Source organism: Silurus aristotelis, assembly GCF_946808225.1.
Source record: "Silurus aristotelis genome assembly, chromosome: 10".
NCBI lineage: Eukaryota > Metazoa > Chordata > Actinopteri > Siluriformes > Siluridae > Silurus > Silurus aristotelis.
In genome coordinates, this window is record NC_139583.1 from 26,826,998 (window position 1) to 26,840,392 (window position 13,395).

The window sequence follows — 13,395 nt, forward strand, 5'->3', positions numbered from 1 at the left end:
GATTTAACAAATTAAAGAGGCTTACATTGGATAATTACTGCAGTGATTATGTTTCAGCTGCAACAAGTTATTTAACCCTAACTGATGCAGCTTCTCATTTCCTAAATGTCAGGAGCCATTTTCTTTGGTCATGGAAAACATGTTATTAGTCTGTTTCAAAAAGGTCAAACTACTGTCCTTTGTTTAAGAACTGTTTAAATGCATTATAATAACTTGAAAGGATCGTGGTGAACCATCACTTTTAAATCCATGGCAAATGTGTGCCATGCCATTGTGCACAAAGCCAGCTCCTTGAAGATATGCTTTACATGGGTTGGACTGGAAGAGCTTTTCTTGCTTGCTTTAGAGCTCTGACCCTTAATTCTAAAACACCTTTGGGATGAATGTGAATGCTGACTTCTCCACAGGCCTCCTCACCTCACCTACATAAGTACCTAAATTTACTAACACCCTTGTGGCTTAATTAAATCTCACAAATCTACACAAGCACACTCCAAAATTTAGTGGAACATCTTTACAAACGTGTGACGTATGACACACATCATTTTTTGTGTTTTTGTGATTCAACACAATTCTCTCACAGAAAACCAAAACGCTGTCTATAACTGTGCATGCATTAATGGGTACATACTGATGATTCCTTGAATCGCCACGGAGGGAGCGCGCCCACACTTGTTGCTGGCCGTGGTGCTAAAACCGCGCGCGTTCACGCGGCTCCTCGTCAATATATATTAGACTTCTTTCCTCTTTACTCAGGCATTACTCAAGCTCGTATTCATTAGGAACTATATGCACGTTTTCAATCTTCATGTCCTAATCTGAAATAGTATTTTTTAATTGTTGTGTTCAGATTATGATGGTGATTGTTATGATTATTATTATTATAAAATGAAGAAGAAATTGTGGAATCTAGGTGCAGGTGGAAATTAAACTCCTTTGTATATTCACGTCCTTTTATTATTTTGCTTTAAATAGACATCGAAATGTGTGTGTGTGTGTGTGTGTGTGTGTGTGTGTGTATCCCGCCGTTTGCTTCCCCGAGCTCCCTTTCCACAAATGTTTGGATTCTCACTCCACCCTGCGGGCCCTTCTGCCGTACTGCCCTGCCATTGGCTGATCCGAACATCGTATGCAAATTCTCAAGGCGAGGGACGGGGTTTATTCGATAGCTTACGACCAAGCATGACGTCACTCGGCGGAGTGGCACAGTGGCTGACCCACGGAGAAAAGAAAACGGGAGTGAAAACTGGAAACGGGAGCGCGGGATGGAAAGATAGCAAAAAGGAACATAAGCGAGAGAAAGAGAGAGAGAGAGAGAGAGAGAGAGAGAGAGAGAGAGAGAGAGAGAGAGAGAGAGAGAGAAAGAGAGAGAGAGAAAGAGAGAGAAAGAGAGAGAGGAGAAAAAAAGAAAAGAAAAAAGAGAAGGGAGAAAATAAAGAGGGGAAAAATAAAGATTCGAGCGTGCGTGGGTAAGAGAGAGAGAGATAAAGGAAAAAAGAAAGGATAGAGATAGACTGAGTGTATTTGCGAGAGAGGAGGGGGCGGTGACAGGGTGGGAGGGAGAAAGTGAGTTTATGTGTGTGCGTGTGTGTGTGTGTGTGTGTGTGTGTATGTCTGTGTGTGTTGAGAGTGTGTGAGTGAGTTAGTAAGAGAGAGAGAGAGAGAGAGAGAGAGAGAGAGAGAGAGAGAGAAAGATGGCTACAGTAGCGGCGAGCGGAGTGCAGCAGGAGAATGGCTTCAGCACCACGAACAGCTCCAGCAGAATGAACGGCATCGCTCTCGGTCAGAGCCCCATTCCCATGAAAGACCACGACGCCATCAAGCTGTTCGTGGGTCAGATCCCGCGCAACCTGGAAGAAAAAGACCTCAAGCCGCTCTTTGAGGAATTCGGCAAGATCTACGAACTCACCGTGCTCAAAGACAGATTCACGGGGATGCATAAAGGTCGGTCACGTTCCGTTCCATTTCCACCCCTGTCTGATTTTTGTCTCTTTGCACGGGTTGATACGCAGAAACACAGACGCGACTGCATGCAACATCCAAGTGGACGGCTGCATGCGTGTGTGCATGCATGCGTGCGTGCGTGTCCCTCCTTGCGCGTGTTTCTGTGTGGTGTAGCGTATGCATGTGTATATTCGCACGTGTCGGTGCATGCTCACAGGGTTCCCGCGTCCACGTGAATAGCAGCTACTTTTATAGCAAAGTAGATAATGTACATAATGAGGATCATTATAGGTAGACATTTAGGATGTTGCCAGATGTTAGAAGCCAGGCGTGTGAGTGAAAGTTTTATTTTCTTTTTTTTAAAAAGGTTTAAAAAAAAAAAGATTCAATTAAGTCAGAAAAAAGAAAATAGTTTTATAATAAGTAATGAATTAATTGTAATTTATTGCAGCAAAGTATTTTGAATAATAATAATAATAATAATAATACTATTATTAATAATAATAATAATATACTCTGACTTTAATGCAGCACTATTGAAAAAAAAAAAAAAAAAAAGTACAATCAGATTTAAACACAATCTCTCAGGAACAAAATGCATCAAATGGCATTTTTTTCCCACGTTTTTAGTGTGTATCTTTCATCCGGAAATCCGGAAGTAATTTACGATCCACAAACTTTTAAAATCTATCATATCTAACGTACGCTGAAGCTACATATCGTTTTACCACAACACTGAGAAAAAAAAGTAAAGGCTGGTGCTTAATTTCTGAGTGCAGAGTGTCTCTACTCCAAAATGACTACAGTAATGAAAATGGGAAAAAATGGAGTTGAGAGCTTTTCTAATGGAATAAAAAGTGACTATTATTTTTTTCTAAAAATACTAAGATTTTTTGCACAAATTTGTTAATTGTATTTGAGTAGGTATGTATTGACATCCTCATTATTTATGTTTGCTATTTTGTTTATTTATTGTCTACTGCGAGTTCTGCATTTCCGTTTAAACCCCCCCCCCCCCCCCCCCCCTTCAGAGCACTGCCTGCTCACTAAAGAACAGCTACATGCGATTGAGACAGGGTGGATTTATATTTATACAGTACCTCTGTGGAACCAGTCGTTGAACACACTGGCACTATGCCTATTAGAAAAAGCACAGGTGTGTCACTAAACAGTTACACAGCTTATAGATCCCTGAAGTTTCTCTGTGCCCAGGGTGTCTGCTTTTTACTGCCACAATCCTCGGCTCAGACGAGAAATTGTAGTTGTCTCTGTGTGAGAGTGACAATGGAGGAGCAAAACAAATCAGCTTGTAAACATGTGAGAAATACAGGCCCATACTGTACACATGTTACCTGAGTTTGGCTCTTAATGCAGGATTATAATTAAGAGGCCAATCCTTGTCTAGAATGTGTATCAGAGTGACCAGACTGTTCTGATACACACTATTACCTTGGGAGCAGAATCACACAAAAGGCTTGGTAACGGACTGATGAGTTAAAATCCTGGCAGTTAATGAAAAAAAATTTCATGATAGGATCACCAATAAGAAATACTGCTCTTAAGATTTTGATTTATTGCACAAAAGAAGAAAACGAGACTGTTCTACATGTTTTTTCGGTGAATTAAAATAATACTAGTTGTAGTTACTAGTACTGGAGATACTAGTTGTTAACTGTAGATTGTAGGATTTAGTAGGCTCCTTTATGCATAAATGACACACTCAACAGTTTAAAATATCATAGTAGGATCAGTATATATAAATATATATATATATATATATATATATATATATATATATATATATATATATATATATACACTTCTAAATTAACTGTTGTACCAATAATAATAATAATAATAATAATAATAATAATAATAATAATAATAATAATATTATAACAAAAGAAAAAAGTAAAATATCTCATATAAATTTATTACAAATATTTTCTAACATTGTCTCTATAATAAATGATGAGTTATTAGGCCGAGAATTTTGTTTTTTTTTTAGCGATATCTAACTAAAGTCATTATCAACTATTCAGCATCAATAACAACACTTTTATAAATATGAAATCATCCATATAAGAATTGCAAACATTGCAAAACAGAAGTCATCAAACTCCCACAGCTATTCATTTGTAATGCATGAACTGTAATTGCAATTTAGCTTTATTTCACACTTTCAGCTCTTTGAGTTCTTATTGCACAGGTATTTTAGCTAGCAGGTGAGCTTTCACCTTTCCTTAGTGTGTGTGTGTGTGTGTGTGTGTGTGTGTGTGTGTGTGTGTGTGTGTGTGTGTGTGTGTGCGTGTGTGTGTGTGTGCGTGTAGGAGACAAATCATGTTAAAATTTTTACCGCCCACTTCTTGAGCTCACAAAAGTCCACCACCGTGGGACTGAGCCTGATCTGTGTAATGTTCAATTTTATCATTCATTACTTGTGCCCCAATAGTCTTATATAAAAGATGTAATTGGTTTTAAATAGCTTTACAAATGGACTCCACTGCATACAAAAGTGTGAAAATGTCAGAGGAAAGATGGTGCTGCTTTAACGAGCCAGGATAGATTGCGCGCTGAACAGGAAGGCAGCTTTGTGAATTGTTATTTCTTCCACTATGTTACTTCTGCTTCTCTTCCATTGACATTTTTATTTTCTGATTAACAAGGAAAGCATTTGACAGAGCTGGCAACCGCGTGGTTTTATTTTATTTAAGGCGAGAAAACTTCCAGTGCGACGATTGTCTGTGACAGATTACATCTGTTTGGCTATTTCCATGTATCTTTTGTTTACTGTGGAACCAATATAAGGGTATATCTTTTTTGTGAATGGTAGAGTATCTTCCTTTATGAGTTGGATAAAATGTAAATACCAGGAAGCCAGTCATGCCTCTATTACTGGCACAGTTATGCATATTGGCCACGCCTATTAAATAGGGGTGTAACGGTACACAAAATTCATGGTTCGGTACATGTCTCAGTTTTTAAGTCTTTGTTTGGTTCATTTTCTGCATGGTTGGGGGAAGAAATGCAAAAAATACAATTGGTTGTCGTTTTTTACTAACGCAGTTTATTATTATTATTAACGTTTGTGATCAGCATTTAAACAATTTACATTTTTAAAACAATTGTAATAAAATGCCAGCTTTTTTAAAATTTATTTTTAATTTTTTTTTATTTAAAATACTGTAAATAAAACAAATTAATGCAATACACCTTTTTTATATTGATTAAATTAAGTAATTAATTCAATTGGCACAAATGCAATTGATTCAATATAATGAAATTAATGAAAATTTAATTAACAAGTTTGTTAGACCCCATTTGGGTAATAAAGATGTGTATGTAAGTGTGTGTGTGTGTGTGTGTGTGTGTGTGTGTGTGTGTGTGTGTGTGTGTGTGTGTCTGTTTTACATTTAATATTTACATTTCTAATATCTTCTACTTAACTGTTCTACTTATTTCAACAAATGTCTTCATTCCTTTCATCTTTCATTCATTCACTCCCTTGTTATGTGGAATTGTAAGGATTTTCTCCTTTTAAGAGAAAGTCTGCACATCAAACGCTGAAGAATCCATAGCCCTAGCGTTAGCCGATATCCACTTCCTGGTTAGCGGCTAACGCTAATGCTTAGGAATCTTTACTGTTTACATGCATCCGCAAAAACAAATCTTATTTCCAGTGTAGAGTGAGTAGCCACAGTGACACTGCGCTAACTTTAGTTTCTTTTTTACACACCTGGCATTGTTGTGTGTTTTCAAGTTTAATAATAATAATAATAAAAGATTTTAACTCTTTTTCGCACGTAAAAAAGGATTGCAACCAAAAGCTCTTTACCGAAAAATTTCTAATACTTACTAGCCCTGATAGATGCATTTTGTTGACTTCATACCAGCACCCCATTCACTAGACTCACATTACAGAGGTGGTGCATCTATACTTGTAGTATAGTAACAGTCCCAAGGGTCACGCTCTTTCTATTTTCTATTTTACTGACATTTTCCAAAAAAAAAATGACTCATACAGGTTGAGAGAGTGTCAATCCTGCCCCGAGTTTTAGCCCTTTTTTTTGTCAGTACAAATTCTGTCTGACAGAAATCCTAAAAAATGTTTGTAAGCTGAACCAACATTTCACAGTTGACTTTAGGTGAACTCTGCTATCATTATCCTTTATTAGCATGCTCATGAACGATAAGTAATTTAGCCATGCTCATAGTATTTATAGATCTGTTGTTTAGTGTAGCACCAGGGTTCTGGAGGAACGTTGTCTCATTTTAACTGTGTATAAAAGAAACGACAATAAAAGCCTCTTGACTTGACTTGACTTGAGATAGCTGGAGCTGACATGATCCTAACAATTTCAAGTCATTCAACAACTATAGGGCTAAGGGTGGGGCTTGCAGCTGTGTATTTCCTTGTGTGCAAATTACATACACATCACCCTCATAGTTGAAATTCATATAAATTATAATATCATTCTCACTGAAATCTTCTTTTATCGTGGGCTAGTAATAGAGGATGATTATTAGGTTATTAGAAATGTAATACTAATGGCAAAACATTTGAAAATAAAAAACATGGGTTATTTTGGGTGGGTTTAGTTTTGTATCATAAATGTATTAAAATCTAATAGGATTGCAAAAAATGAATAAATATATATATATATATATATATATATATATATATATATATATATATATATATATATATATATATATATATATATATATATATATATATATATATATATATACATTTTAGGCGTGTCCTTGATGAATGATTTACATAGTCGAATCAGATAGACATGCATGTGTGTGTGTGTGTGTGTGTGTGTGTGTGTGTGTGTGTGTGTGTGTGTGTGTGAGCGCTCAACAGAGCATCTGAAAAGTATTTACTGCAGTTCCACATTTCGTTACAGCCTATTGCAAAATTTAGTAAATACATTATTTTACTCAAAATTCTACAAACAATATCCCATAATGAAAACATAAAAGAAGATTTGTTTTAAATCTTTGCAAATTTATTAAAAAAAAATGGAAAAAATCATGTACATAAGTATTCACTGCCTTTGCCATAACATTTCAAAATTGAGCTCAGGTGAATCCTGTTTTCACTAATCATTGTTGAAATGTTTCTACAACTTGATTGGAGTCCACCTGGACATGATTTGGAAAGACACACACCTGTCCATATGAGGTTCCACAGTTAACCGTGCATATCAGAGCACAAATCAAGCCATGTATTCCAAGGAATTGTCTGTAGACCTCCGAGACAGGATTGTATGGTACAGAAAAATTTCTGCAGCATTGAAGGTCCCAATGATTGGCCAAACGGAAGTCTCTTCTCAGTAAAAGGCACATGACAGCCTGCCTGGAGTTTGCTAAAAGGCACCTGAAGGACTGATTGAACTCACTGGCCTGAATGCCAAGTGTCATGTCTTGTGGAAACCAAGCACCACTTATCACTTGGCCAATACCATCCCTACAGTGAAGCATGGTGGTGGCAGCATCATGCTGTGGGGATGTTTTTTAGCAGCAGAAACTGGAAGACTGGTCAGGATCGAGGGAAAGATGAATGCAGCAATGTACAGAGACATCCTTGATGAAAACCTGCTCCAGAGCGGTCTGGACCTCAGACTGGGGCAATGGTTCATCTTCCAACAGGACAACGACCCTAAACACACAGCCAAAATAACAAAGGAGTGGCTACGGGACGCTCAGACAGGGCCAAGACTTGAACCCGATTGAACATCTCTGAAGAGATCTGAAAAGGGCTGTGCACCGACGCTCCCCATCCAACCTGATGGAGTTTGAGAGGTTTTGCAAAGAAGAATGGGAGAACGTGCCTGAATATTGGTGTGCCAAGCTTGTAGCATCAAACTCAGAAAGACTTGAGGCTGTAATAGGTGCCAAAGGTGCTTTAACAAATTATTGAGCAAAGGATGTGAATACTTATGTACATGTGATTATTACAATTTTTTATAATAATTCTTATGTTTCATAACACTTCTGCCAAAAATTCGACTGAGATTGGTAGTCAAATCAGGCTCCTCCTATCATAGCATCAAATCTTATACATATATACATATACCCAAAATAGTCAAATATTTAATGCTATGATAGGAGGAGCCTGATTTGTATATAAATATATATTATACTGTATATAAAACACCAGGTGGGAACAATATTTCAGTATTGACTTGGCCTGTGGCATGTTTTTATGGGCTTGGGTTTAACCCTTTCAGAAACATTTGGCTGGTCTTTTTTTTTTTTTTTTTTACAGGAAAAAGTGCAGTTGTAAAAAAAAAAAAGAAAAGGAATGCACATCATGGTAATGATTAAAGGAAAAAAACACATTAATCGTGCAGCCCCTGCTTTGACACTGGTGATAAAAGAGACTGAAATGTGTTGCTTTGAGCCACCAGGAGCATCAGCCTGAATGATGACACTGTATGAAACTGGTGGACGTGTGTGAAGAACATATTCAGCGCTAGCTCGTCTATAGGGACAGATGGGGAAAAAGTGCCCTACTATTTATATCAGCTTTTCAACAAATATTATTTTTTATAAAGTCCTCATTCACAACTCCATACATTTTAAATGAAATAGCAATTATGTCTTTTGAGTGACCAACAGTTCAAAAAGGAGCTGCTGACTGACATATATTAACTGATATCCCATTGAATTGGTTATTGATTAGCTTAGTAATTGGTAGTAAAAAAAAAATGATAACTGCAAGAAGCACCAATAAACATCCATGTGGGCAAGAATTTCCCTGCTTCATGCATTTCTTCCGCAGTTAATAACATGCTTACCAGATTGGAGTAGTTCATTAATGTTCTACAGCTGCCAAGATCTTGCTTTAAAGCAAATTATCTTAATTAAATTGAATACATTTTAACAAAATAGCAAAATGTAAAGAGAGACAGTGTGTATATGGTGTTTAAAAGAATTTCTATCATCAAGTTCTGGTAACCGAAATTAGTTTCGCAGCCAAAAGCTGCAAAAAAGAGGCCTCATTTCAATTATTAAAACAAACATTCAAAAAAAAACAGTCTTATATTTTTTATGCTTATTCGATCTTTAAGTGTTTTTTTTTTTTTAAGATAAACCGAAGTACAATTTCTACATAAACAAAAGTTTGTTGACACATGATCATCCCATGTTCTAAAAAAACTCTATTCTTCTGGGAAGATGTTCCACCGGGGTTTTAGAGTGTAGATGTGGAGATTTTTTTATCTCATTCAGCCACAAGGGTGTTTGGGAAAAGTCTGGTGGTGATGTAGGTGAAATGAGGAGGCCTGGGGTGCATTCGGCTTTCCAATTCACCCCGAAGGTTTACAATTGGGTTGTCAGGGCTCTGTTGGAGGGCACCAAAGATCTTCCACTACAACTAATATAAAGTATCTCTTCATGGAACTGGCTTTGTGGACAGGGACATTGAAATGCAAGAACAGGTTTGGGTCTTCTAGATCAAGTAAAAGAAAAAATGAATGGTACAGTTTGGGGATGAAGTACATTTCGATGGAAAAGTTCCAGTACATTTTTCCATATATTGGATCAGAAAAAACTAAGTACGTCTACGCTGTATGATGGATGACTGGCAGCTTCCAATCAATTATAACATTAAGTAAAAGCTTTTTGAATTAATTATGTTTAAGCTTATGTTGTTACTCATGTCACCCTTCCTCTCCAGAATCCATGGTCATGAATAGATCATGATCAAAATCATGAACCTCTGCTGAATCACTTTCTGTATGATTACATCATTTTTACATTCTTTTCAACTGCAAACCTCAAACCACACTGTGATGTTACTCATATATGTCATGTGACCATATATATATCGGTTCCAAACATAAAACAATGACACCTTCTCTTTGCCATAGCTCTCCGCTTCATTAACCCGAGAAATCCTCTGCTCAATTGGTGCTGAAGCATTCACTTTTTTCCACTTTTTTTTTTCTCATATCAATTTCTGCAAGTTATCATAATGATTAGCATCTAGCTCAAGGGATTATCATGATTATTACTACATGTGCATCACTGGGACCTTTTTTTTTTTTCTCCTCTCTTTTTCCCAAAATCAAAATTTCTAATTAGGCCTCATTAGGATGTAAATGAATTCAGTCCTGAACAGGAACCTGTTTGTTGTGTTGCAATAATTACGGTGGTAAGAAATGACTTACAAAAAAAGATTAAAAATTAAAATGTCTGCTTTCTCCCCCGTGCCGTTTTATTTTCCTATTTACATTTATTTAACCAGAGAGCATGAATATGAGGTGTGATTAACTAGCTTGAATGTCAATAGATTGTCGTTTGTTCATAGAAACTTGTAGTAAGAGATTAACAAGCTTTAGACTTAGCACGGATCTAGAGATTATGACTGCGTGTGTTCCAGCTCATCATAGCGAACCCTGGTTGTTTATGTAATGAAGTAACGCTGGAATAGTTCGGTTAGGTTCTTTTCCTTTATTCTCAGACAAAGAGAGGATCGTCTTTGCATGGTTGGGGGTAAGAATGCGTTTTCTCCCTTTCAGATTAGTAAATGCACCTAAAGGAACAAAACAATTTGCTATGAGAGGTGGAACAATGCAGTCATAATCTCATAATAAAGTCATAATAATTGCTTATTAAACATTTCTCTGAGAGATATTGACATGCAAGCTTGTTAATCTGACCTTATTTTCATGCTTTTTGGTTAAATAAATATAATAGGGAAATTAAATGGCACAGGGAAAAAAAAACATCCAGTTTCCAACATTCTGGCATCTCCAGGGTTGCCAGATGTTTCTAAAGTCAGAGTGTCCCAAGATGCTACTGTGATATGATGATGTGTGACTAAGAAAAGAGTAAAATCGATCAGGTTTATAGTATATTGCCAATACTATATATTTCCACATTAATAATCTTAATTTAATGTCATTTAAAAATATGGATTCTACACATGTTATTCCACAGGTTGCAAAATAGCACTTGATCCAGTACATCCAGGTATTTTGGCATTTAAGTTTTTTTTTATATTGCACACCAATTTGTTTTGAGGTATTAAAGGCAGTGAAGCCTCATTATGTTGTACAATACTCGTGAAATTTATATGATTTTTGGGATGTGTTCTTGAAATTCTGACTAAGCACTCCATAATCACATCTACAAGCTCAGGTGTATGAATAAAACAAATCTGTATTGTAAAGATGCTTTAACTTTTTATGTTGATGAGATTTATTAAATAATTAATAATGCCTTCTACACTTTACTGCATATTTATTAAATATTCATCTCTGATGGCATTCAAATTAAAATTTTCAACCAAAAACATATGTTAAATTGTAAATGTCTGAGATTGGACACTAGTACTGGACTTAGTACTGGAATACTGTTGCTGGTTTTGTGTATTCAGGCTGCAAGTTGGAAAATACAACAAAGAATCTTGAATGTTTGTCTTCTCTTAGCAATATCCTAATGTATAACTCCAGTATGTCATTTAAATTGAGAAAATACTGCTTTGTTTAATGTTAATGCTGTTAGCAGTCATGTGGATTTGATGTCATTTGCTGAACTTGAGCTTGAGAAGAAATCTCGACTAGAAATTCCCAGTTAAAACAGGGTGTTTTTCCAGCTATGAGTCAAAGTTATGTGTAACTAAAATACCCCATTTACAGAGTCAGTAGTTGAGTCTGAGGTCATAGTAGTAATGTGTTTCTGTATTAAATCCTCACTACACACATGTGACTGAACACATCCTGCTTACAGTACTGAATAAGTGCTTGGTATTTATGGCTAGTTTAAGACTGATGGGTGATTTTGGAGCTTGTGTTCCCCTGGGCAAACCATGTATCATTGAGAGAATAACTCTTTACAAAGGTCACATGGTGTCTGCTCACTCACAGGGGTTTATTATAGAATCTCTCTACTTCCTGTAAAAGCAAATGGCTGCAATTTCTTGGTTACATACTGTAACTGCAGAACTGTTTCACTGATTAATATTCTGCTTTTTCATTTACAAACCCAAATGATTAATTCTTTAATAACAACCATGCAAAATGATTGTCAGGAGTGGAAGTGAGAATTGTTTGGGGATTTAGAAATGTAAAGAATTTTTTTCTTCTTCTTTTCCTCTTTTTTTTTCTTGTATCACTTGAAAACTTCCTGCTTGTCATGTTTTCTATATTATAATAAAATGTAATACATTATAGAGCCATAGAATAAGAATTGTATAAATAGATTACATTGAATTCAATCAATTAATTAATTATACACACATAAAAATAAATAGATAAGCAAATAAATAAATAAATAAATAAATAAATAAATCTACTGAAAAAAAAAAAAAAAAAAAAATACCCAGAAAAGAACATTAAACACACAAAATAAATAAATAATAATAAAAAAAATTGTTAAACAAAAATAAAAAAAACAACAAAAATACAAATTAGCAAAAAAAAAAAAAACTAGGAAACAAAACAAACAAAAAAACCCCAACTTAAAACCACACAACAACATCAACAAAAATAAAGCATAAATAAATTGCCAGACATCTGCATTGATTTGTTTCTTATTTTTTCTTTCAGTTGATCACCTAAAGACTTTTGGAGATGATTTTATTATCATATCAGAATGCTACAAAAGCGCCTCACTGATGCCTGATTGTGTATTTGTGTGTTTACAGGATGTGCCTTTCTAACTTACTGTGCCAGGGAGTCTGCGCTGAAGGCCCAGAGCGCTCTCCATGAGCAGAAGACTCTGCCTGGGGTACGTTTCCTCTCTTTCTTCTTCTCCTCTCTCCCTCTCTCTCTCTCTCTGCTTTTCTCTTTCCTGCCTGCTAGGCTGCGGTGTCCTCAGCTGAACCCATAATCTAACCGATACAAATCATGTCAATCGAAGGCCTGTGTTTCTGGAGCTGATTGGCAGTGTGCCATGCCTCGCTCAGTCTCCATGCTGTCTGATCTTGCTATTCCCCTTAATGATGCTCCATGAGGCTTGGCCTGGTCCTTACGCGGGTGTGGAGGCGTAGCGCTACTATCCACCGACTAGCGGCATTGCGAAACTCACTGCGCGTGACCTTAGATGCTGTCAGAAGCAATTCATGTCTTTCGGGATGCACTTCTAAAGCTGAAGTTTTGCAAACTCCTATTCAGTGAGCTTGGCTTTTATAGAGAATACAGCAGGTTCTTCGCTCCAGTGTTTGTGTTGCTGGGCTGAAGTAGGACTCACTCACTCAATTTTATTTATTTATTTATTTTTTTGAAACAATAGTTCACACTTGTGTCTTGTGCTGTGTTCAGATATTACTTGCTGATTTCTTCTAAATGATGTATCACAGGAAAGCTGAAAGATGGTCAATAAAGTACAATACAAACTCTGGCAACACTTGTGTTTGTGTAACAGTTAAAGATCAGATAATATACAACATACAGTACATTATGGAAAAGAGAACCAACGTCTATATGACTG

General features: G+C 36.2%; 1 protein-coding gene across 8 annotated transcripts in view; it reads left to right on the forward strand.

Moving 5' to 3' along the window:
- Positions 1-1,190: 1,190 nt before the first annotated feature.
- The window catches only part of celf6 (CUGBP Elav-like family member 6), a 174,348-nt gene continuing 162,143 nt past the window's right edge, over positions 1,191-13,395 (forward strand). For 7 of the 8 annotated variants that reach the window (XR_014535480.1, XR_014535481.1, XR_014535482.1 and 4 more), the window contains exons 1-2: positions 1,225-1,944; positions 12,611-12,693. Coding sequence is in view for 5 of the 8 variants with exons in the window: in XM_083553050.1 (XP_083409176.1) it covers positions 1,695-1,944; positions 12,611-12,693 (333 nt within the window). In the remaining 3 variants the exon portion in view is untranslated. Of the gene's footprint in view, positions 1,945-12,610; positions 12,694-13,395 lie in introns of all 8 variants that reach the window. The other variant, XM_083553046.1, reaches the window with a different exon arrangement.